Source organism: Rhincodon typus, chromosome 4 (genome assembly GCF_021869965.1).
Source record: "Rhincodon typus isolate 14 chromosome 4, sRhiTyp1.1, whole genome shotgun sequence".
Taxonomy (NCBI): Eukaryota; Metazoa; Chordata; class Chondrichthyes; order Orectolobiformes; family Rhincodontidae; genus Rhincodon; species Rhincodon typus.
The window spans coordinates 10,052,364-10,079,497 of NC_063335.1; the positions used below are offsets into that span (position 1 = coordinate 10,052,364).

The following is a 27,134-nucleotide window of genomic DNA, read 5'->3' on the forward strand; positions in this document are numbered from 1 at the left end:
ATTCATTAAGGAGCTCTAATAATTAAGCAAAAAGCGGATGCTGTAAATCAGGAACAAAAACAGAAGTTGCTGGAAAAGCTCAGCAGGTCTGGCAGCATCTGTGAAAAAAAAAATCAGAATTAATATTTCGGGTCCAGTGACCATTCCTCAGAACTCAGTTCTGTTTTTGTTTCTAATAATAAAGCTGTGGTTCTTTGGGGGCTAACAGGAAGATTTTAAAAAGTCGAGAATGGACTTTTTTTGTGTAATTACTTTTTATAAGTAATTTTCAACTAGTTAATATCAGATTTCTCATAAATGGCAAGTTGGAGGTTGGTGTTAACTTACTCAGTTTTTATGATAACTCCATTTGTCAGTTGAACTAATCAAGTCGTTACTACTAACAACTCTGAAATGTATCAAGGGAAATTTAAAAGCTTTTTTTTTCTCAAATGGTTCCCATGTGTGCTGGACCATGGCAGATTTTGCATTCAGCAATAAACAACCGAGCTCGGAGGAAATTGATCTAATTGTTTCACTGCCTGCAACCAAAGGGGAAACACTACCTCTGGTGATGTATTGAAGTATTGCAGTCTTTAAAAAATACATGATTGCAAAATCTCCTGCAGGAGTGGTGAGTATCTGCAGTGAGGATAGCTTGTAGGTGGGAGTCACCCTGTAAAGTTTTATTTTTCAGTTTACTTAGTGCTTTCAGGATTCAAGTTTGGAATAGGTTTTATGGCTGGTGGATTGCATTTGCCCATGTTTAACGTCGATGTGGTCAAGTGCAAGCTGTGAACTTAGTTTAAATAACCAGACAAGTTGAGCGGATTTTGCTCTTAGTGTCTGTTCCACATTTCCATCTCTGTATCCTATTGTGCATTTTTGTTCTGTCATAATGGAAAGAGGAGCATATGTCTGCTTTCATCTCCAGCTAATTCTCACTTTTGAATTTTTAAATCAGTTTCTAGGTTGTCGTTTATGTGTTAGCTTTACATAGAGAAAAGAACGTTACTTCTGGTCAGTTGGAGCGGGCATTTTCAATGTAGTTATGGACCATTAATGCACATCATGACTGGATTAATTTAGTTTAAAAAAAACTTTTTTTATTCACTTATGGGATGTGAACACCACTGGCCAGGCCAGTATTATTGCCTATTCCCCTAATTGTCCAGAGGGCATCTGAGAGTCAACCACATTGCTGTGGGCCTGGAGTCACATGTAGGCCAGACCAGGTAAGGATGGCAGTTTCCTGCCCTATAGGACATTAGTGAACCAGATGGGTTTTTGTGACAATCATGATCAAAATTAAACTCATAATCTGAGGCCGGTACAGTGAGGGGGGAGGGGGCAGAGTGTTGCTGAGGCCATCACAGGGAGCGGGGATGTTTCCTAGGCCAGCACAGGGAGTGGGGGGTTGGGGGGGGGCTGAGGCCGGCGGAGGGGGGGGGGGGGCGGGGGGGGGGGGGGGGGGGGGGGGCGCGGTTAAGGCCAGCTCAGAGCTCGAGGATCACATCAACGTCAGGGATCATCCAATTCAGGCTTGGTCCAGCCGAGCTCCTCTAACCCAGGTGAACAGTACAGTCTGGAACTCACCTTGACCTACTCATGAGAAATACTTCCACTGAAGATGTAGCTGAAAATAGAACCACTCTGAACTCCAGTTAAGGATGCAGCCCCATCCAGAGGTTTCTCTGTCCCTCTTCAATGTTCCCGTCTTCTATTCACCACTTCTTGTCCTTCCCAGTGTTGCCATCAAGGACTGTCAATATTGACACCTGTTAACTAAGGGACAGACCCCAATGGACCACTGGGTTTTCTACTGAAGACAGATATCTTCTGTCGCAGACTGCACAGGAAGACAGCAAAAGACTACCCACTGCCCAGTAACACTGCCAGCCCCAGGAGTAAGCTACACAAACTGAAATTGAGCCCAACAGAGAGTAACAAACAACAAAGACGATAGGATGCTGAAATACAGAATCAAACCAGTGGAGTACAAGTCGTAGAACTGATGCTGGGATGATAAAATGCCCTGATTAGAGCACACTTTGTGGAGTCATCTTCTTTTCTCTTTGTCTCCTTTCATTTTCCATCTCCTGTACGACCTTATTTGCAATGAATATGAACTGTCTCATTTTCACATCCTGGGAGTTTGTTGGTCCATAGCACTGAAGCTAACTTAACTTTGGTATAACAGTGGCAACCAAACTTGTGAGGCATCAGGACTCTAGTGCTGGTGGAATCAGATGACCAACATGAATGTTGTCACGAGTGCTCATTACAGAGTCTGGCAGCTCCAGAACAGAAGAAGGGAATCTTTGAAACTGAAACATGCTGAAGAAAGTAACTGTTCCTACAGCCTGTTCCAATTCTGTGTTACATATTGCTGTCATGTTACTGGCAAAAGCAGTTGTAGAACAAGTTTCAGTAGGGAATTACTTTGCTCATGACTTTGGAACAAAAGTTAATTTGCAAAAACACCATCACATCAGAAGGAAGCATTTTTTTTTAGATAACCTGAAGCACGTTTTTATTGAATTGCTCTTGTCTCTAGGGTCTCCTGCCCTAAGAGGTGCAAAGGATGATGATAGCCTGCCAGGACCTAAAGGAGAAACTGGATCTGGAAGTGAAGTCCTTTACAGCGAGAAAGGTGCAAAGGTAAGTTGTTGACTTGAGGATCAGTGAGACAATTTTGCTTAAAGCTTATAACTCATGGGCAGGAGAGAGCCTGACTCATCTTGGAAACTGAGAATTTTTGAAATTACTCGGAGCCACAGTGCCTTCTTCTGAACTCCAAATGACCAGAAATGAGGCCTAAATTCCATTTGCATGCTTTTTAAATAGGACTATCAGCTATGTTGGTCATGTTGTTAATGTGTGTTTACTAGAAATGTAACGTGGCTCATTGGTGCAAGAGAAGTAAACCCAATTGATAAAAAAAAGTGCATTGCTCCAAATCTGGTTACAAATTAAGGAGACATTCCGTGTTGTGATTGGCAATTAGAAATTTTTCATTCCTTCTGGTGACAGGTCGAAGTTCTCAGGGTTAGGCCATATGAGTACAATTAACAGGAAAAGATCAATTGTCCAATCACCTATCCCATACCATTGTACTAACTAATGCATTAGAATATATCTGCTACCCACAATTACAACATTTGCTGGGAGAAGAGAACCCAAGCTAATTAAAGGACAAAAATCTGAAAAATCCTCTTTAAATGAACGAAACTAATCCTTGAGACTAGATTGACCTCAGCTATATTGCGTGATATTGATTTCCCAATACCAATTCTGCTACCAAAGTGGTTTGATTAGAGCTTTGCTTTCCAATAGCAAGAAAGGATAAAACCAGCTCCATTCCATTATACTTTAATATTCTGGATCTGCTACATCAGCGAAGTTTGTGTCTGTTGTACCAGACAAGCCAAGTTCACATGACAATTTTAATTTACCTCCCAGCAACTTTTAGAACTGAGCTGTTGGTTAGCATATAGATTTTTAAATTACAGTGAGCAAGGAAGCTCATTTGTCTCAGCCTATTACCTTTCCCCAGATTCTTTTACAAAGTCATACAGCACGGAAACAGACCCTTCAGTCCAGCTTATCTGCGCTGACCTGACTCTTTTTCTTTTCAAATTTAATTCCTTTTTGACAATTAATGTTCTTTCATTTTTCAAAATCTCTTTGAATATCCTTTGATATATTTTCCCACCCAACTTTACTGCTGTTCCCATGCCCACCAGACTAGCAGTGCAGATTCCACATACTTCCCCTCATTGCAGCTATTTGTAATGATCATATCTTCACCTTCCCTGACCACATTTAACTCAATCAGCATCCCACACTCTACATGCGAATGTTCATTTCCCATTTCCTTCTTCAACCATGTTTGATTTTTTTTGAGTGGCATGGCATGGTTTTGCATAAGTGTTTCACATCTGTTATTGTGTAAACAGGATATTTTCAAGACTCTGTTTATCCTGAATTTCATTTGAACCCATGTATGAATGTTATTAATTTTTTCTGAACGTCAGAATAAAATGGGATTCATTCTTACGCAATGAAAACTCAAACTTTAATAAAAACAAGCTGTGCATTGGCATGTACTCAGACTAATGCTGTTTTCCACAATAATTTGTTTATGTAGCTGAAACAGCATGTACAGATATGTTCTGATTTATTAATTTGTTCATCTTTTTGCTAATGAAGTAAGAAGCAATGTGTTAATAGATGTTATTTTGGCAGAAGAAACTGAACAAATACTTGAGAATGTTAAATTCTAAGAAAAAGCAGTCACGATGCTGTTGTTACTCAGTACACATTGCCAGGGTGTGTATGTATCACTTAGCTAGACAGCATTTTCCACCTATTCGGGCTTGTCTTGAGGGCATTAATAGTCATCCATAATGAATCAGCTTAATCCTCTTCAAAGCGAATCTAAACATTTCTTTAACATTTTTCAGGGTGTAGGTGTCATTTGCCAGATTGATATTAATGTTCACCCCTTGTTGGCCCTTTATGAAAACACTGAAATAAAACTGAAGGTGTACAGAACAGGACAAATCTAAAGAGGAGTAGGAGGAAACCCATTATGTTGAGGAACTGCAGCGAAATGGACATATTCCATTTTCTGTCAAAGAGTGACTCAGCTGATGAGGTATTTGCAGATTGTGTAGAAATTGTTTGGAATGTTATTAGTTCGAATACAGCAATGGTCTAGAGATAATGCAACAGATTTCAGATATTGGAAATCCAAATTCCATCAGCGTTGGGAGATGCAACTGAAATACATTGTGGAACACTAGCTGACTCTCAAACATTAAATAAGGAGTTGAAGGCATAACTGGGAAGGATTTAATGACAAAAAACAAATCACTTGGAGATTGAACTATGCCAATTGAATAGTGTTTTATAGATAAACAAAGTTGTGATTTCCTCAGGGTACCTGAGGTGGGCCTCAACCATTTAACACATATCAGGACCACACAATACAATGTTTTTCTTAAATAAATGTTCAGATAATCAAAGCATTGCAGGGATATTTCCTTGCATGAAGTTCCTGTGTACAAGGGCTTTTCTGTACAAGGGTCTTTCTGAATGAGGATTTCTCTGTACAAATGTCCTAGTGTAAGGGTCTTTTTGTAGGAGGTGCTCACTATATGAGAGTCTCCTCCTTACTGAATGAGGGTTCTTTGTCTAAGGACCATGGTATTTGTATCCCTGTACAAGTATCTCCCTCTACAAGAGGCTGGTTATATGATGGCTTCTGTATATGAAGGTCAAAGGTCTTTCTCTGTACTACAGTGTAGGGGTCACAGTGTAGGGGCCTTGCTGGAAAGGATCTCTGTCTGAGGGTGTCTCAGTATGAGGGTATCATTCTACAAGATCTCCCTGCATACAGTGGTCTCTCTATATGAGCGTCTCTTGTGTATGAAGAACTCATTGTAAGATTGTCTTGCTCTGCAAGGGTCTCTCTACATACTTTTAGGCCTTATTTTTGTTGTTGGACCCCTGCCACTGACAATCATTACAGGTTGTGTAGGTCATGTAGTTATGTACACATTGACTGTGCTGATATGGGATTTTACAGCTGACACAAGTTGTTTTCTTCTTGTTTAGGGTGATAAAGGTGATCCAGGAAGTAAGGTACGTGGTCATACATATTTATTAAAGTAGTTAAACATGAGACAGTTAAAGCTGTGGTACATGCTACCAGCAAGTGAGAATCTCCATTAGAGTGCGGTTTATAAAATCTGCTCGGCAATTTCTGCACAGCACCTGTTACATTGTGCATTGTGAAATGCACAGTGAGGATTTGAAAAACAAACATATTAAAAAGATTAACATGTTAATTAAAACAGAAAATACTGCCAACTCAAGCACCATCTGTGGGGAGAGAAACAGAGCTAATGGCCTGGATTTTACTGTCCCAAATTGAGTGGGTGCTACCACCCCCAAATGTTGCAAAATATCTACCTTTGTATGAAACAATCTGTTCCCAGCGGTAAACACGTCTAACGCACATTTTTAATTCTGTGAATGCCTGTCACCTTGTTGTGTTCAGTCTTGTGCACCTTTCCCTGCTGACTGCTCGTACTGTGCCTGATTCACCAGTAGGGGTGCCAAGCCTCCGTTTCTTTTTCGCCCTGCACATTAATCTCTAATCTGCAGAGAAATCGCAGGATCAAAAATCGAGTACAAGCTTTATTTGAATTTCCAATTTTGTTTGAAAGGATGATTAGCCCAAACCCCATCTACCCTCTCAGGTGAATGTCAAAAATCTCATGGCATTATTTAAGATAAAGGCAAAGAAGGTCTCCCAGTTTACTGGCCCCAATGAGAATCACCGGAAAAGATGAGCTGTTAGCTCCTGTTTGTGGGAATTTGTTGCTTATTAATTGCAGCTTTTACCTGCTTTGAAACAGTGACCACACTTTAAAACTGTTTCGTGGACTACAGAGTGTTTAGGGACATCCTGAAAGGGTCTTACCTCTAACATTGGTGTTTCCTCTAACATTGAGGGCAATGGATGAATAACAGTACAAACAAAAACAGAAATTGTTGGAGAAACTCTGGCAGCATCTTTGGAGAGATTTTCTCTGGTGTATTTTCTGTCTCAATTACAGTTCTCTCCTTAACATGTTTACTTTTCAAACCCTCACTGTGAATTTCAGAATGCATCACATAACAGAGGCTCCATAGAAATTACTCGACAGATCAGACAAACTTGCACTGCAGTGCAGAATCTCACTTTCTAGGTTCTGTGCATTTCAGATCCCCTGTGTTTGCAGTTCTTTGTTTTATTATGGATGATGCTTTGGATTCACCCCCTTTTAGTTCCAGCATCCAGGATCTAATCCCTCCAACATAGATCCCCAACTGCCCCAAGCACATGACTCCAAAGCAGCAGTGCAAACAATGCTCTGGCTTTCTACTGCCTCACCCTGGATGAAATGGACATTACTGCAGACATTGATGCACTGAAGTTTAACATGTTCTCATTCTGTTCAGAATTCTTTTTCTTGATGATGTTAATGTTCTAAAACTAAAAAGCATCACACATCAAAATCCATACTGAATACTGTGCCACAATATCAGCATTGTCTTGCTGGAGGATCTTAGTTTCTCGGTATGACCTTAAAGTAACTGGAGCTCCCCCTGGTGGAAACAAGTCTATAAATTATTATCTTTTACTCTGCAGTCAAAGAGGCACACACAGTAAAACTTCATTCCATCACAAAATTACAGATACTCCTGCATTTTTCTCACTGTACTTTACTCTTTCCAGATGATCAAAGAAATTGGCACTAGCGTTTTCTCAAAACTCAAGGCTTCAAAGTTGTTGGAAGTCAGTCCGTAGATATTAGAACTCAGTTTCTCCAAAACATTGTCTGTACCTCACCGTGTCATGTCTTTCTTTGGTGCCTCTGGCTCAGTGGTGGTGCTTTCATCTCTCATTCAAGTGGTGTGTTCAAATCCCATCCTGAGACTTGAGCACAAAATCAGGCTGACACTTCATTACTGACAGAGTGCAGTCCTTAGAAGTACCAGCTTTTGGAAGCATCATTAACTGAGGCCCTGACTGCCCTCTGAACTGGAAGTAAAAGTTCCCCTGGCAGAATCCAGAGAGGAGCAGAGGATTTTCTCCAATGTGCTGGCTAATATTTATCCTTCATCCAGCACCTCTAAAACTGGCAATCTGGTCATTTAGCTCTTTGCTAATTTTGTTTCAAAAATGTACTTTATTGAAAAAAAACGTCAGTCCCTAATTATTTTCATCGCTTATCCTTATTCAAAGAAGGAAGGATATCCAAGCAATTGAAGGAAACAGTTTTCATTCTACTTGATCAATAATTCTTCATGGACATCACACAGTGCTATTCAAAGTGAGGCAGTTTGATCAGATGCATTGGTACTCCGGGGACAATAGAAGGCGTGCATATAGAAGAGCCTAAGGCTCAGTTTGACTTGCAAACACAACGGTAGAGTCTCGCAGTTCATTAAAATGCAGAAAGGGCACTGCTCTTGTTCTGTTTACCCTGCTCCCAAGCCCCTGCAGCCTGAAACACAAACCGATCAAGCTCCCTTTTTATTAATAACTCCGTTTGATGAATAAAATGTAGCGTTGGTGAAGGTAGAAAAGTAGAATTGCTAATGCATGTTCAAGCTACATGGAAGCTCAAAAGATCTGCCTGACAGCATTAATAATTATCTGCAGGCAGGTACAGTGAAATCCTCTGCTTTAATTACATCCTGTATGAATTTAATGAGAGGTTGATTCTCCCTGTTGTTTATCCACACCCTCTGCTGTCAGGTGCTGCAACAGAACAATGGAGATGGGCCCTAGTAGGCTTCAACATGGGCAACCGTATCCTGTTAAATGAAACCTTATGGCTGGGCATGAATGGTGTGCCATGCCAATGATGCCTGGAGAAAGGGGCATCAACTAAAGAGACAGAATGAGACTTATCATCAAGATTCACCCATATGTAATGGCGACTTGCTGAGACCTGTTGGTGTCAGTAATGCTGTCAGAACTCTCCAACAACTTCAGTTGTGGAGCTGAGGGGAAAGACTCACTGGAGGACATTGGGTGAGAGAGAAAAGGAATCACAGACAACAGAGTCCCCTCATCCTTGTATAAGGAGACTAAAATTGGCATACTACATCAAACGTTGCCTCATCAATGCTTTACACAGCAGCAATAAGACTTAATTCTCACGTATCAATTTCTTTATAACAAAGCTAACATGTTATTTGCATTTGTAATGATACTGCTGTTCCTACATTTTGTGATTCATGTACAAATTCAGATTCCTTTGAATAACAATGTTTCCCAGTCTCCCTTTATTGAAAGATTCCACCTTTTCATTTTTTTCATATCAAATTGGACACCTGTCCATTTCTCCACTCTATATTCCCTCTGCCAACTTCTTGGTCACTCACTTAATCTGTCTTAATCCTTTTTGCTGCCTCTGTATGTCCTCCTCACAGCTTACTTCCCTGCATAACTTTGGATCATCAGTTCATTTGAGAATCAGGACCATTTTGTAGAGTAGATATGAATAGTAGGGACACAATTGCAAACGGATGTTTATTGGAACTAAAACGTTCTGACAAAAAAAATCTGTGTTACATTTGAGTCTGATAGCAATGGTCTTTTATAAGTCGCGTTTGACAAAGGATGGAAGTAAACTGTTAGTTTCATACACTGAGTGAATTCTTGTCAGGTTACGTTAAATGGGGCAAAGGCTTAATTCCAGGATTGCTGTACTTTCCAGATGTAAGATCAAGACAACTCTCACAGACATGTGGAGAAGCATTTGTACCAATTTAACCCCTAATTCCTGCTTTGAGCTTCTGCTACTGTACCCCTTATTACTGATACAGTCATACATCATTCGGTTTTATTGGTAATGGTACAGCTTTGTGTGCGGCTGCTTCTAGATGCAGGTGGAATGATGTTTCCAGCTCACTAATCGGGAGACCTATACCAAATGTGACCTGACACAGTTTTGTGATCCTGATGTCAGAATTGTGCATTTTGCTTCCTTTCGTGGAATGTGGATGTCACTGATTAGACCAGTATTTGTTAGCCATCCCACATTGCCTTTGGGAAAGTAGTGGTGAGCTATCCACATGACCCATTGCACATGTGGTGTAGATACATCAGGAATGGTGTCATGCATCATGCACATTCTGACCCAGTCCATTACCAGGCATTGAATATCCACACACTCCCATTTAGGGTTGGGGAAGTAGGGATCACATTTGTGCGAGGCCAGCAGAGGCCCATTGGCAACTCATCCACGTTCCCACTCCCCGTTGTGGCATCCTCCTATCTATGTTTACCTTGCCCACACCAGGATAAATTTCAGGCTCAACTCAGTGTTAAAGTCACCTCCTTAACCTCCCGCTCCAGCAACTTACCCTATAGCACCAGACCTGTGCTCCTGTCTTCCTGACAGTACTGAAACAAAGCTTTGGGATTTCTGACTCAAACCGCTCAGTATGGACCATAGGAAGGTAAACACTTCGTGCTGACTGCCTCAGAGATGTGTCCTCACCTCAACACAACATCCTTTAAGTCAAAATCACATTAATCGGCATAAGTAATTGGGACTTAAGGAAATACCAAGCCTACAGCAGTGTATTTTGTTGTTGAACTCTAATATTTCAAGTTGCAACTCATTGTTCAAGCAAATCAGGTCCAGGATGTTGAAGAAGCCTCTATTGAGGAAACGTTTCAATATTTAATGTTATGCGATAAAAATTTATTCCAAGAAATAAAGTATTCACAGCAGGTTTTGCTGAGGATATGATTTAAATAAACATTCAAAACATTGCAATAGAATAACTAGAAAATTACTTTGTTCCTTATTGTGCCTGAAAATCTGTTTGCAATGTCCTGGTCACCAACTTGGGGCCATTTGCAAAGGCTCAACATTCTGAATTCAGACTGCCTCCTTCCGATGTTAGCATGTCACGATAACCTGGATCTCTAAACACAGGGCACAGGTGAAGCTGAGCCACACAGGGGGACCAGCATGCTTTGCACATTGTTCCTTCTGTCATTCACTGTCATCATCTGTGGCCTCACTGCCTGTTGTGTCAGATGTGGGAGGGGACAAAACACCATCATGACACCAGCAAGAGACACCAAACCCATTCGCCCTGCTCTTGGCTAACTGTGTAGAAGATTAAAGGTAACATACCTAGAACAGATACTGAGAGGAAGTAGAATAATATTGCCATTAAAATGACTCTAAAGCAGTTTTAAACATGAATTAACCTTGTTTAAGAAAGGTTCTGAGCTTACTTAGGAGAAAAAGGAGGGGTTGAAATATCTGATGTTTTCCTTTGAGAGACAATAACATTGTTCAATCAGACAACACATTGGAAAATGATGCAGTGGCATGCTGGGAGCAATCAAGTCAGTGATGTTGACGTGTGGATGTCAGGGACGTGTTAAATATTGACCATGCTGGAGCCCACACCAACCTTTATGCTCTATCACAAAGGCAACCATACCTTTGCACGCATCACCTTAAATGCATTCGGTGCTATGTAAGAGTGACTATTTTCCAGAGTATTCTGTGATCCAGCGTGTTTGTGTTAAGCTGGTTTTGGCCCATATTTTAGTACAAGGTTTGGTGCTGCATTTTGTTCCACTTGATGTAATCAAGGTAAAGATAGTATTAAATCTATCGACACCGCTGCTGATGCCACCACCTCCGTTTCCGAGGCCAACTCCACAGACATCGAGGATGCACCTGCTGACACCGCTGTTGCTGCCGCAACCAACATCCAGGACTTACCGACAGACTCTGCTCCGCCCACCGCTGACATCGCTCCACCCACCGCCGATGCCGCTCCGCCCACCACCTCCACAGCCAGCAGCTCCAGTGGAGACAGTAGCCCCCAGCCCTGCCGAGTCTTCACCATCCCCCCCAGACCTCCCCCTTACTGAGGATGAATAGTCAGTCCTCGGTAAAGGGCTCACCTTTGTCCCCCTCCACCCAAACATCAACAAATACCGCTCATGCTTGGACGTTGAACAGTTTTTCCACCACCTCAACCTCCACGCTTACTTCTTTAACCGTGAGCCTAACCCTCCCTCTACTGACCCCTTCTCCGGCCTCCAACACACCCCCTCCTCCGGGACACCACCCCAAGGCCTCCTACCCTCCCTCGACCTCTTCATCTCCAACTGCCGTTGTGACATCAATCACCTCAACCTCTCCACCCCTCTCACCCACTCCAACCTCTCCCCCGCAGAATGTGCAGCCCTCCACTCCCTCCACTCCAATCCCAACCTCACCATAAAACCCGCGGACAAGGGAGGCGCAGTTGTAGTATGGCGCACTGACCTCTACATCGCCGAGACCAGGCGCCAACTCTCCGACACCTCCTCCTACTGCCCCCTTGATCATGACCCCACCCCTGACCACCAAACCATCATCTCCCAAATCATCCACAATCTCATCACCTCAGGTGACCTCCCACCCACAGCCTCCAACCTCATCGTTCCCCAACGCTGCACCGCCCGCTTCTATCTCCTTCCCAAAATCCACAAACCTGACTGCCCTGGTCGACCCATTGTCTCCGCCTGCTCCTGCCCCACCGAACTTATCTCCACCTACCTCGACTCCATTTTCTCCCCCTTTGGTCCAGGAACTCCCTACCTATGTCTGTGACACCACCCACGCCCTCCACCTCCTCCAGAACTTCCAATTCCCCGGTCCCCAACACCTCATCTTTACCATGGACGTCCAGTCCCTAGACACCTGCATTCCCCATGCAGATGGCCTAACGGCCCTCCGCTTCTTCCTGTCCTGCAGGCCCGACCAGTCCCCCTCCACTGACACCCTCATCTGCTTAGCCGAACTCGTCCTCACCCTCAACAACTTCTCTTTCAATTCCTCCCACTTCCCACAGACAAAGGGGGTGGCCATGGGTACCAAGCTATGCCTGCCTCTTTGTAGGTTACGTGGAACAATCCCTCTTCCGTAGCTACACTGGCCCTAAACCCCACCTCTTCCTCCGTTACATGGATGACTGTATCGGCGTCGCCTCGTGCTCCCACAAGGAGCTCGAACAGTTCATCCACTTCACCAACACCTTCCACCCCAACCTTAAGTTCACCTGGACCATCTCTGATACCTCTCGTTCCTTCCTGGACCTCTCTGTTTCCATCTCTGGCAACCACCTAGAAACCAATATCCATCTCAAGCCCACCGACTCCCACAGCTACCTAGAACACACCTCCTCCCACCCACCTTCCTGCAAAAATGCCATCCCCTATTCCCAAATCTTTCGCCTCCACCGCATCTGCTCCCAGGATGAGGCATTCCACTTCCGAACATCTCAGATGTCCTCGTTTTTCAAGGACCGCAACTTCCCCCCATCAGTGGTCGAGAACGCCCACGACCGTGCCTCCCACATTTCCCGCAACTCATCCCTCACACCCGCTCCCTGCAATATGAGCCAAAACAGGATCCCCCTCGTCCTCACGTATCACCCCACCAACCTCCGGATCCAACGCATCATCCTCCAACACTTCCGCCATCTGCAATCCGACCCCACCACCAAAGACATTTTTCCCTCCCCACCCTTATCTGCTTTCCGGAGGGACCACTCTCTCCGTAACTCCCTTGTCCGCTCCACACTCCCCACCAGCCCCACCACACCCGGCACTTTTCCCTGCAGCCGCAGGAAGTGCCACACCTGCCCCTACACCTCCCCCCTCACCCCCATCCCAGGCCCCAAGAAGACCTTCCACATCAAGCAGATGTTACCTGCACATCTGCTAATGTGGTATACTGTATCTGCTGTTCCCGTTGTGGCCTCCTCTACATCGGGGAAACCAAGCGGAGGCTTGGGGACCGCTTTGCGGAACACCTATGCTCGGTTCGCAATAAACAACTGCACCTCCCAGTCGCGAACCATTTCAACTCCCCCACCCATTCCTTAGATGACATGTCCATACTGGGCCTCCTGCAGTGCCACAACGATGCCACCTGAAGGTTGCAGGAACAGCACCTCATATTTCGCTTGGGAACCCTGCAGCCCAATAGTATCAATGTGGACTTCACAAGATTCAAAATCTCCCCTCCCCCAACCGCATCCCAAAACCAGCCCAGCTTGTTCTGAGGAAGGGTCACCGGACCCGAAATGTTAACTCTGTTTTCTCCTTCACAGATACTACCAGATCTGCTGAGCTTTTCCAGCAACTTTGTTTTTGTTCCAGCTTGTCCCTGCCTCCCTAACCTGTCCTTCCTCCCACCTATCCCCTCCTCCCACCTCAAGCCACACCCCCATCTCCTACCTACTAACCTCATCCCGGCCCCTTGACCTGTCCGTCCTCCCTGGAATGACCTATCCCCTCCCTAACTCCCCACCTACACTCACCTTTACTAGCTCCATCCCTGCCTCTTTGACCTGTCTGTTTCCTCTCCACCTATCTTCTCCTCTATCCATCTTCTATCCGCCTCCCCCTCTCTCCCTATTTATTTCAGAACTCCCTTCCCCTCCCCCATTTCTGAAGAAGGGCTTGGCCTGAAACGTCAGCTTTCCTGCTCCTATGATGCTGCTTGGCCTGTTGTGTTCATCCAGCTCTGCACCTTGTTATCTCATTAAATCTGTATGTTTACTTAGAGTCATAGAGATGTATGGCACAGAAACAAACCTTTTCGTCCAATTTGGTCCACACCAACCAGATATCCTAAATTAATCTCGTCCCATTTGCCAGCATTCGGCCCATATCCCTCTAAACCCTTCCTATTCATATACCCATCCAGATGCCTTTTAAATGTTACAATTGTACCAGTCTCCACCTCCTCTGGCAGTTCATTCCATACACGCACCACCCTCTGCATGAAAAAGTTGCCCCTAATGTCCCTTTTAAATCTTTCCCCTCTCGCCTTAAACCTATGCCATCTGGTTTTGGACTCCAATGCCCTGGGGAAAAGACCCTGTAACGGTAAACTTGATTTCTGTTACGGGGTCTGTAGAATTGTTATAATATTGGGAGGAAGCAGCTGCAGAAGCAAAAGGATGGGGAAACCCTGGTTTCCAGAGCTTGGAAATAAAAAAGGTCTTTGTTGTTCACAACAAACCTTCAGGATAACCAAGGTAATACTTAGTTAACCTGCTGTGGTATCAAAACATTGTGACACTAGAAACCAAGCCAGTCCCCATTCTACAATTCCCGTCAGAATTTGTTTCAAACAAATACATAACTTGTAAAGATTAAAACATAAGGAAATAATCATAGTGATTGTAAAACCTTACAGTGGCATGATATGTCAAGAGAAAGTATTTTTGGCTGGAAATGAAGACGGAAAGGTCATTGAAAACTAATGTTGGACAAATGAGTGAATCCACCCCCTCTTAGGGTGGAGTAATTATTTTGGACCTAGGCCTTCCCCTCCAGCCTATTATGATTTGGCCCATTTTCCTGCGTCGGGACTAGATTAGGTCACTCACAGGCTCCCAGCCTGGTTCCTGCCAACACTTAGGGAAATGCCAGTGCGAAAGAGAATGGGGAGATCATGGTGTAATGGCACTAACCACCAGTCCATAATGAAACAGTATGCTCTTAGCAGTGTCTCAATGCTTACTCGCCAGGAATGATACTTCAAAGCCAGGCTTTTGTAAATTGCCTGTTGTGATGAAACTGAAATTTGTTTAAATGTATTCTTCTGGCATTTTCTGCACATTTAGGTCCTTGGAGTTCTGGGTTTGCATGAGGATTTACTCCAGATCTACTCCAAAATCTTAGAGGATTTATCTCTGTGTTTGTAGTTGACTATTGGCTTTTATGGGGAAAACTACAATACCCATAATTTTAATGAAGACAGAATTACCTGGAGTTCATAGAGAACTACCCAAAAGGTTTAGGGAGAGACCTTTCCAGGCTGACGTAGACTGAGCTGGGAGTCATTTGAAAGAGAAGAATGTATCAAGCTCGGAAATGTTAAGAAGTCTTTCAACAGAGTTGTAATTAATCTCAGACTGAAGTATGGGGATACATTCAGTCAAATATAAGTGATGATTTTTAAGGTTTAAAAGAAAAGAAAAATGAATTGAGCTGTGACAGAGACAATAGGGTCTAGGCCCGAAATGTCAGCTTTCCTGCTCCTCTGATTTTGCTTGGCCTGCTGTGTTCATCCAGCTCTATACCTTGTTATCTCTAGAAGAATCTAAGTCAGGAGCGTAATAATAATAGTTAAGAAAGAGCTATCTGCAGTTCCAGAAGATGAAATTTCTGATCAGTTCAAGCACATCTAAGTATTAAAACAAACAGAAACATCTCTCTCAGAAAGAAATGGGCTGGGTCTTGCTAGCAGTGCAGTACTGGCTGACCTTGGAATTACAGCAATGTTTGGAAGACCTGGCAGGAGATTCATTCCATGTGGGTAATTTCTACTATACATTTAAAATGCTTCCAGTCTGTTTTATAAAGAAATAGAGTGATTTTCCCTTTACTTATCTTGATTTCTGTTGTTAATAAACTTTTGCTTTGTTTCACAGTCTCGGATATTTTGTTTTTAGCATAGCCTCAGAATTAAAGGGCACCAATTTAAGAGTGAGGTGAGGAGGAATTTCATCTCTCAGAAGGTTGTGAATCTTTGGAACTCCTTGCCACAGAGAGCTGTGGGGGCCGAGTCCTTGTGTATATTTAAGGCTGAGATAGACAGATTGATGATGAGTCAGGGAATCAAGGGCTATGGGAAAAGGACAAGAAAGTAATGGGAAATGTGTCAGATCAGCCATGAACCTATTGAATAGCAGAGCAGACTCAAGGGGCCAAATGGCCTATTACTGTTCTTATTTCTTATGGTCTTACAAGGGGATTAATGAGTAGAGGCAACAGTAAATATAATCTATTTGTTTCTAATAAATAGCAATTCTTGTTAAGAACAGAAACCTGGGCTGTGTTTTCTGTTAACCTGACTGTACAATGCCAAGCAACTTGGAGACTTTGTGGTAGGCATCCTTAGAAGAGGCTTCGCAGTGTGTACTTTGATTAAAATCTTTAACTTTTGTGACGGCTCTCGGAATAATGGAGCTTGGTTTCTAGAGAGCTCCCCCAGTGAAGGATTGGACTGGATGGAGAAAAAGACTTCTCTGCACGCTCACCTGGTGAAAGTGTAGCCTCTAAGTGTCGCATTCCACGGTTTAATGATTCTGAGGTATGAAATAATCGGACACAACAGAGTATTATCATTCAGTTGATCCATCAAAGTTCAAATTATCTTTGCTGCTGTTCATTGACAGTGGATTCTATAAACCTTGTCCTCTCTTTTGGGCAACTTACAATATCATGTAATTTACAGACTATTTTGTTGATTGATCTGAAGGGTGAAGATGGACTGGGATCGATTGGATTCAAGGGTGACAAAGGTGAACCTGGAATGACTGGTCCACCTGGACCGCCCATAGTGAACCAAGTTAACCCTGCAGAGCCTGGGCAACCAGGACCAAGAGGCTCACCAGGACCTCCTGGAAAAGATGGTCAACCTGTAAGTAACGTGTGGACTGGAGTTCAATGCCATTGTTTTGCTTGCTCCTTTATTTACCTAACCTTGCGCAGACCAAGTAACCCCTTAAAAATCTGTCAAACCAATGTTGCAGGGATGTGTCAAAAGCTACTTTGGAGCAGTGTTCACCATGGGGCTTGTAGCTGACTATTAGAATGCTCGCCGACTGATCCAGGCTACACTCAACACCAGCGTGAGTGAGCCTGAGTGAAATCCTCACCAATCTGCTACCATAGTAATGTCACTGCACCGATGTAATTCCTGCTGAAATTTGAATATTGATCAAAATGCTTAACCATTGTTTCATTTCTGTGCTTTCAATAGGATTTACAGCCTAGCACCTTTTTCTAACTGTACTTTCTCACTACAGGGTGTGCCAGGAAAAGATGGACTGCCTGTAAGTGTTTAATTTATTTCAGTCATTTGTACAGTGTGCTGAGACAAAATGCAAATCATGCACCACCTTAATTGGAAAATGCTTTGATTTTGATGCTCCCTGACAGATGTTCAGGTGACAGGGCCTGTTATTGTGAAATTTGGATTTCTTTACAGTGAAATAAAGTTTGTGAATAAACGTAATGCCAAGGCCAATGGTGAACTGAGCAGAACTGAAGAACCATACTTAATTCTAATCAACATATGACCTGCTGACTTTTGGAGAGACAACAGAGGAAGGAAACTAAATTAATTCTTGGATTTAGTGAGCAAGGAATGTTTACTCCATTTTCAGTACCTGGTTTTTAAAGTCATGTTAAGGTCATATGAAGGCGACAGAAGAGATGTACTAAAATGATACCAAGGATGGGAGGCTATAGTTATGTGGAGAGAAGAGCAAAACTGGCAAGTCTCTATTAGAACAAAGTAGATTGAATGGAGGTTAGATAGACAGGGCTGTATATTGTGAGGGCTTCTGATCAAGTGGATAGTAAAAATATTCTTTGCTGATCATTGAGTCAGTAAATACAAAACACATCAAGGCTATGTATCCCATCAATTCTGCCCCAGATAAATAATTGGAGCATCATGACCAGATGTTTTGCACTCCACCCCACCTCTGTAATTACCCCAGAAGAGGTAAAATTCCAGAGAAGCGCAGGTCCAATGAGGATATAAAATTTTGAAAAATTCTTCTCCAACGTGACCAAACAATCAAATTCAATTCAGGAAATTGGATTGACAAGGTGCACTGTTAAACCTTTTATCCATCATAAAACAACAAATAGAGAATTCTTTTTAAATTTCCATTAAAGTCAATGGAACAAAATTGGGCGGCAGTCAATATGCTGCTATTATTTGACCTCCTGATAGCACACTGTACCCTAAAGTACCTTGACAGAAAGAGTGACAAAAGCAACATCCATAGTGGATTTTAAAAAGGAGATGGATTTTTATTTGTTTAAGAAAAGTCTTGAATGCAGGAGTGTAGGAGTCAATCAATGGTCCTTTCAGAGAGCTGGTATGGTCAAATAATCATTCAAATAGTGACCTCCAGTTTTCTTAATTCTGTGATTTTACAGAGAAGCTAGTCAAAATAGAAATGAAGTTACCTTAACAACAACAACTTGATTCCCATTTGAGCACTCAGTTTAAATGTCTGCCTATCCCAACACAGAGGAAGTTCAGATGCTATTGTTATCAGTTGTTTCACTGTTGTCTACAATGCTGACTCATACATCGTGATGTCAACAAGCCTTCTGCTAGTGCCAGAGCTCCTGTCCCTCATCCAGACCCAGAATTTGTTTATGCATATAACTCCTACTGTGCAATTATCTCGAGTTTAGAGATGTTAGTCGCACCCACAGTTTGGAGGATTTTGTATTATGGAATCAAAACCAACCAAATTTGTAAATAGTGCCTCCTATGACAAATCTTGTTTGTAGAAGCTTAAAATATCTTAAAAATGACAGAACTGGTATAAACACTAATGCCTTTTTTGGGGGCTAGCCATAAATCAAGCAGAGATTGATGGATTGTAACTCCCCCTTTCACTGACTGTGGTTATGCAATAATTTCAGCTACCACTATACCCAATCCTGTCACAGCACACAATTCATCATTAATAGGAAACAAAATTGGTAATTGTCATCAACATCTCAATGGAGACATTTGGACAAATGAACGTCCTTGTGAGATGGAGTTTGTGCATGGGACAAATGTTATGTTTATTAAACAATTTTTTTTACATTCAAATTCAGGGTAAACCAGGACCTCAAGGATTTAAAGGAACAAAAGGTGATCAAGGTCCCAAAGGAGAGAAGGTATGTCCAGGAGTTATATTTGTTGAACAGCTTTGAAGAAAAAGGGCCAGAACATGCCCAAAGAAATAGAGGATAAACATGAAGAATAAATAATTCATATAAAGAATCAATAATTTATCTGAAGGTTAATCTGGAAATGGTGATGTCTTCACCTCCCCCTTTCCCAGTCATATCCACTTTTGTAGCAACAACAGAAAGGTGGGTTACTATCTGAATGGCGATAGATTGGGAAAGGGGCAATGTGCTATGAAACCTGTGTATCCTTGTACCAGTCGCTGAAAATAAGCATGCACATAACAGTAGGCAGTGAAGGTGTCAAAAGATATGTTGGCTGTCAAAATGAGAGGATTTAAGTACAGGAAGAGGAATGTCTTGGTCAGGGCCTTGGTGAGACCACACCTGGAGGATTGTGTGCAGTTTTGGTCTCATTTATTGAAGGATGGATATTCTGGTTATGTATTGAGTGCAACAAAAGTTTATCACACTGATTCCTGGGATGGTAGGACTGATGTATGAGAAGAGACTGGATTGGTAAAGACTATATTCATTGGACTTTAGAAGAATAATGGAGATCTTATAGAATCTTATTACATTTTCTTCAGGACTATGCAGGGAAAATACTGAAAGGATGTTCCCAATAACCAGGGAGTACAGAATTAAGGGTCAGAGTCTAAGGGTATGAGGGTAAGACATTTAGGACTGTGATGAGGAAAAATTTCTTTCCCCACTGTGTGGTAAGCCTGTGGAATTCTCCGCCACAGAAAACAGCTGAGGCCAAATCATTGAATGTTTTCAAGAAGGAATTAGTTGTAGTTCTTAAGGCTCAAGGGAACAATGGGTATGGGGTGAAAGTGTGAACAGGGTACTGAGTAGGATGATCAGCCACAATCACACTGAATGACAGGATCAAATGGCCTACTCCTGTTCCCATATTCTACTTTTCAATGTTTACAGGTTTTTGAGAAAACCGAATGTTGTTGGAGGAAGGAAAAGCTAATGGAGATAAAAATTGCCACAGTCTTGATACCCTTGAATAAGCATTAGAAGTATTATAAAAATTAATTCTCACATATGGACATTGCTAGAAAGGTCAGCATTTATTATCCATCCCCATTTCACAGTAAGGAGTCATTTTTTTAAACCACTTATAGCAATTTGATATCAGTGAGTAGCTTGCTAGACCACTTTATTGGTCAGATGAGAGCTAACATTGACATGAGACTGAATAATTGAAACAATTTTCCTTCCCTGAATGATAGCAATGAATGCTGTATATGGGTTAATAACTACATATTAATGACAAGATGTTCATCAATAATATCATGATAATGTCAGATAATGTGGAACTGAGACCTGATGGAAGAAGGCACAATAAAGCTCTGCTTTATCTTGCTGTGTTATACATGTTGTTGGTTTGCACTAATATTGTGTTCAATCTTCGTGTTCTACATTCCCTACAGCTGCTCAAAATTTCAACTCACTTTGACTTTGCAGATAAAATTATTGTGAAAACCCATTGTTCACTATATAAATATTGCAAGATGCCTTAGTGAAGTTTATCATCAATGTTTTGGATTTTTAAACGGGTAACATAACACTGCATAACTATGATAATGCAGTCTGAAATATGGTGTATTTTAAACTTACAAAGAACAAAAGGGGAAAATAATCAGAGGAACTATGACTGTCAAGCTGCCTTGATCAAACTAAAAATCATGTAGTGTGTCAAGCCTCTTCCCTGGTCTCCTGCTGCTGTATATAGATCATGTATGCATTAATGCTGAAAGAAAAATAGTTGTAGGGAACTGGTGTGCCTGTTCTGAACAATTATGCACATTTTCTGCTCACAAGCAAGGATATGACAGTAATAAAACTATTGTAATGATAGTAGACAAGTACTGTAATATTAACGTAACAGAAAAAACACTTCGAAGAATAATTTGAAGCATTTATCTCAACAATTTACTTGTGCGCTCTCTTTTATCTATTTTTCTTTTTTGCCCACAGCCTTTACTCATTGATATAACTTTCCAGTTTTTCTAAAATATATTGTAGTTACTTTTCTGGGTTTAGGTTAAATTCTATTAAGTATGGCACAATATTTCACTAAAAGGAGCACAGATCAAAAGGTTCAGGCTATAATATTGCATTCCTAACGCTGCTCAGTGATCTATGGCTCAGGTCAACTTGCCTCTTCAAGTCAAACAGCTCCCATTGTTCATTTTAGCTCTGATTATCTAGGATACTGATCCCAGAGGACAGTTCTACTCAACCGAGTAAGTCCCAGAAACTGAATTTACTGACACAGTATTAGAGGATTTGAGTTCTTGTTTATAACTTACTTCTCAAATCAAATGGTTTCTCATATATTTGAATACCAGCCATCACACAGTTATTACAATGCACATATTAATGCCTAAATATATACTTAAAATGTAATACGAGCAGACCTAATTATGGTATAGTTAAGGATTCAGTGGTGTTACAGCTCTTGGGTTCAGTTTCCTAGGCATTTACAAATCCACCTACTTACAAAAGCAAGATATTATAGACATGGAAATACTCAATAGGTCAGGCAACATTCATGGCTAAAGAAAATAGTGAACATTTCAGGTCAGTCATGTTTTATCTGAAAGTTCTAGTGAAAAGTCACCACCTGAAGTATTGGGCACATTTTTGTGAGCTCATTGGCAGCATGTTCCAGAGTGTGCAGAGTGAGGAAGGTCCTGGAATTGATGACGGATTGGGATCCAGCTCTCTTCTGGCTTTCTCCAGGGAACATTACAAGTTCCGTGGGCAGTGAGCACCATTTGACATGGTGGTAAAGTAATTGCGGTATTTTAGAAGGCAGTTAAGAGCTCTGTTAAACAGAGAATCATTTCCTAATATCATATGGGATACATAATGTGTCTTCCACCAACAAAGTTGAGAAGGTGACTCACAGTAGGAACTCCTCACAAAATTAATGTGACCTAATATAGCCTTCAGCTGACAATCCCTGATGATGTTGGATGTAGCACCTTTTACCCAATTCATATCAATTATCTTGCACAGAACTGAGGGTAATCTCACCCTATTACCTAAGACACAGGATTCACATAATCTGAAGCTGGCCAGGCCTCTGACAAGGAGATACACTATGCTCCAGCTCAGTAGTCAGTGGGACAGTTACACCAAGTCCAGGACCAACAGCTGTTTTCTCCAAAGCCACATGTAGCGAGGTGGCATAGAGGAACAGAGACAGAGGTGCACCTAAAAGGAGGTGATTCCCTCGTTGCAAGGTCTAGAGGTTTGGATCAATCTCTACAACCACTTCGAACAGCAGGGCCTCTGAATGTTCAGGTTGGCAAGTTTGATAATTGTAGACTTCTGCAATCCTTTGGAATAAGATCTCCACAAATGTCGGCCAAAGTATCGAGGGAATTGTTGTGGCTAGTTCATTCTTTGTTATTTTCAAGTTCTATAGCTCTTCTCTCTACCACTGTCTGTGGTTAGGTTCCTGGGGAACAAGGGGAAACCCACTCAAGGCCTGGTTGATGGTTAGAAGATGGGAGTGCTGCAGCAAGTAAGTCATCTCCTGACTCCCTAAAGCCTGTCCACCACCTTCACCACATTATAAGCCAGGTGTGTGATGGAGTATTGCCCACTTTCCTAGATGGGTTCAGCTCCAACAAGCTTCTGACCACCCAGGAGAAAGTAAACGAATTGATTGGTACGATACCCACAAGCATATACTTCCCCCACTATTGACGCTCAGAAGCAGCAGTGTGTACTATCCACAAGATACTGCAGAAAGTTAGCAAGGCTCCACTGATAATACCTTACAAACACACAGCCATTTCCAGCCAGAAGGACAAGGGCAGCAGGTACATGGGAACACCACCACCTGCAAATTTTCCTCCAAGTGACTGACCATCTAGACATGGAAATATATTGCCATTCCTTCAGTGTCAATGGGTCATAATCCCGGAACTCCCTCTCCAATGGCATTGCGGGTCTACCTACAACAAATGGACTGCAGTGGATCATAAGGGCAACTCAGCACCACGGAAGCACCAATTCAAAGAGCAACAGTTATGTGCCAAGTTACAGTATGATATCTAATGCTGCTACCAGATCTCTGGGCCACTCCTATCTCTCTATGGACAACATCTGTACTCAGCTTCTAAATTGCAGGGCTTCTTCCTCCATTGTGATAAAGATGGCCATGGCTCCAGTTCCAACTGCAGTTCCCTGCTGGTCTCTGGAGCTCTCTGAAATACAAAAGTGCAGAGGTAGGAACATGCAAAGCTCACTGATTGCTGAGGATGAGGATGAAATGTAGACATTCAAGGAGAATAATTGTGAAAGATGAGAGTGAAGGGGTAATGGGATGAATTTGGGTGCCAAGGTGGAGCTTCGAGGAGGAAGCTGGAGAGAAACCATCGTTCTGTGCAGAGGAATGCTGGTGAGGTGAGGCAGTGAGGTCTGAGAGTTTTAAGATGTTCACTTTGCTGGATGCTTGAAGGACCAGGTCCCCATCACAACACTTAGACTGCTAACAGCCTCAATAATGCGCAGCCTTACCTGCCCGGTAAGGGTGGTCAATCTCTTCGTGCCATTCCCAGGAAACAGCAGCTCTCTGTGTCTGACTGCCAGAATCAATGCCTCCATGTAAAGCTCTGAACCACTGCATCGCCTTTCCACATCTTCCACTATGCTGCAGACCTTTCCTCCTTTTCGGAGTTTTTTTTCCCGGGACTCACTGATGCAGCTGTAAGTGCTGGTGGGGTCCCTTTAAAGTGAGATCTTCTTTTGCTGCTCTACGTCATCATAGGAACATAGGAGCGGGAACAGGCCACTCAACCCTTCGAGCCCGCTCCGACATTTAACATGATCATGGCTGATCTTATCCTGGTCTCAACTCCACTTTCCTGCCTACTCCCCGCAGCCCTTTATCCTGCTTTTCATTAGAAACATGTCTATTTGTTTCTTAAATCTGTTGATTGACTCTGCCTCCACTCTGGGGCTGTGAGTTCCAGAGTCTCACAACCCACTGAGAGGGTCATCTCCCCTTCCCTCCATAATTGGCGAAGGAATCTGGAGGTGGGATGATAATTATTCCAACCTGGGAAATGGCAAACGCAAGGCACAATAATTAAAGATCTGGGCTCCCCACCTAAAGTGGTCTAACCATTCCAGCAGGGTCGAAAGTGAGGAGATTTTATCTATTAACCGTGTCTCTCTCTCCATTGATGCTGCCAGACCTGCTGAGTTATCAGCAGTATCTATTTTCAATACATATTGTAAACACCCAATTTTAATACATTTCTCTTACTCTTTCTACGTGGCAGTCTACATGTTTCTATATCAACTGATTGTACAACAGTTAAAATACAACTCCACATGAAGAGTATTCAATTCACTTATCTCTTATCAGTAGTTTTTAGTTTAGCACTTTATTTCTGTAGGATAGTGCTTTGTTAACCTGTCAATGTACAATGTCACATATATTCATTACCCCACAAAGTAAACCTTTTTATTTTTCAAACTGTCTTTGATTCAGCATTATTTGTTCTAACATCTTGCTTCCATCGAAACAACAATTATGAGAAATGATACATACTTAGTTGTTTCGTTTTTGAAGAACAACTTGTTTTTCCTGCATTTAATAAAATTCTCTGAAATATGAGTCATCCTTCACTGGCATATCCTTTAATTAGGTTCACTGGAACTGAGATAAATAGCTTCGATGTAGTTAAGGCAAAGCTAGATAAATGCTCAATGGAGAAAGGAATACAAGGTTTGCTGGTTGGGACCATAAACAATTGTTGTGCCCAAAGGTCTGTGCTGCATAATTGATGCAATTTTGTGCGATTGACTAAACTGCTATTGCTTTAAGGTCAGCACTAACTCAATACCCCAGTGGAGGTCACTTAGTTCAGTTGGCTGGATGGCTGGTTTGTGATGCAGAGTGATACCAACAGTATGGGTTTAATTCCCACACCGGCTGAGTTACCACAAAGAGTTTTCCTTTTCAACCACTCCCCTCGTCTGAGGCGTAGTGACATTCAGATTAAACCACCACCAGTTATCTCTCTCTCCAATGAGAGAGCAGCCCTCTGGTCCAGCAGGATTATTGCAATTTTACCTTCTTTATTTCAAATTGCCTAACTTTCCCATCAACAAGCAACCATTAAATGTAAATGCTTCTACAATGTAAAGAGAAATCAATGGCAACTTAATAAGAGCAAAACAGTCTAACACTTATCATACAGTACTCCACACATGCGGTTTGATTGTTCATAGCCTGTAGGGCAAGATATTGCACACATCCATTCCCAGCAAGCTGGTTGAACTCAGCCACCACCTCCATCGACAGTCATATGAAATATTTAGATCAACAATGTTTTGTCGAAAATTTCTGCTTTTGTTAAACACAAGTTTCTCATTTAAGTAAGGGTGGCACAGTGGCTCAGTGGTTAGCACATGCTGCCTCACAGTGTCAGGGACCTGGGTTTGATTCTGCCCTCAGGTAACTGTCTGTGTGGAGTTTGCACGTTCTCTCTGTGTCTGTGTGGGTTTCCTCCAGGTGCTCCGGTTTCCTCCCACAGTCCAAACATGTGCAGGCTAGGTGGATTGGCCATACTAAATTGCCCGTAGTGTTCAGGGATGATTAGGTGAGTTATAAGGGGATGGGTCTGGGTGGGATGCTCTGAGGGTCGGTGTGGAGTTGTTACAAAGGGCTTGTTTCCACACTGTAGGGATTCTATTCTATTCTAAATGGCCTTAAATTTCCAATAGATGTGATTTCACCAAAGTAAGTAAAACATGGGGAGTGTTGTCAAACAGAGGGCCATCACAGGTAGACAAGGTGGTGAAGAAAGTGTTTGTCATGCTTGCCTTCATTCTCTTTGAATTTAGAAGTTGGGATGTCATGTTGCAGCTATACAACACATCGGTGAGATCACTTTTGGAATACTACATACAATTCTGGTTGGCCTGCTATAAGAACAATGTTATTAAACTGGAAAGGGTGCAGAAAAGATTTACAAGGATGTTGCTGAGACGGGAGTGTTTGAGTTATAAAAAGAGGCTAGAAAGGCTGGGACTTTTTTCCTGGAGTGTTGGAGACTGGGAGTGACCTAATAGAGGTTCATAAAATCATGAGAGGCATGGATAAGGTGAATAGCCAGGTTTTTTTCCCCCAGGTTGGGGAGTCCAAAATTTGAGGGCATAATAGGTTTAAGGTGAGAGGTGAAAGATTTAAAGGAGACCTGAGTGGCAACTTTTTTTACACACAGAGGGCGGTGCATGTATAGAACAAACTGCCAAAGGAATTGTAGAGGCAAGTACAATTACAACATTTAAAAGAAATTTGGACAGGTACATGAATTGTAAAGGTTTAGAGGGATAAGAGGCAAACACAGGAAAATGGGACTAGTTCAGTTTAGGAAAGCTGGTTGGCATGGATGGGTCGGACTGAAGGGGCTGTTTCCATGCTGTATGTCTCTATGATCCTATAACATATTTTAATTTTAATTAAACAATCCGAGCAGCTGGTTTCCTAACAACACGGAGAAATGTTTAACGTACATGAGAAATGAAGTAGAGTAAGGATTCCAGGTGAAGCGATACTGCCCTAGGAGTGAACTGATGGGCAGTTATCCTTGTATTGCTTGTACTGTTTGTAGAGTTTGTATTGCTTTGATTTCTGAGCCACAACTATACACTGTGATCGATTACTACCCTGCTCTTCCCACAGGGCAACCCAGGGCTCTCCGGTTTACCAGGTCCTCCTGGTCCACCTGGTCCTCCTGGTCCATCTGACTGGAAACACAGACCTGTAAGTAAATCTCAGGAGCAATTT

At 42.4% G+C, this 27,134-nt stretch overlaps 1 protein-coding gene across 5 annotated transcripts in view; it reads left to right on the top strand.

Annotated features, from left to right (window-relative positions):
- The window catches only part of LOC109936498 (collagen alpha-1(XV) chain-like), a 224,713-nt gene that overhangs the window by 94,874 nt on the left and 102,705 nt on the right, over nt 1-27,134 (top strand). For all 5 annotated transcript variants that reach the window (XM_048595698.1, XM_048595699.1, XM_048595697.1 and 2 more), the window contains exons 7-12: nt 2,537-2,640; nt 5,602-5,628; nt 16,848-17,009; nt 17,398-17,424; nt 19,223-19,285; nt 27,030-27,110. In XM_048595698.1, the coding sequence (XP_048451655.1) occupies nt 2,537-2,640; nt 5,602-5,628; nt 16,848-17,009; nt 17,398-17,424; nt 19,223-19,285; nt 27,030-27,110 (464 nt within the window). The remainder of the gene's footprint in view (nt 1-2,536; nt 2,641-5,601; nt 5,629-16,847; nt 17,010-17,397; nt 17,425-19,222; nt 19,286-27,029; nt 27,111-27,134) is intronic.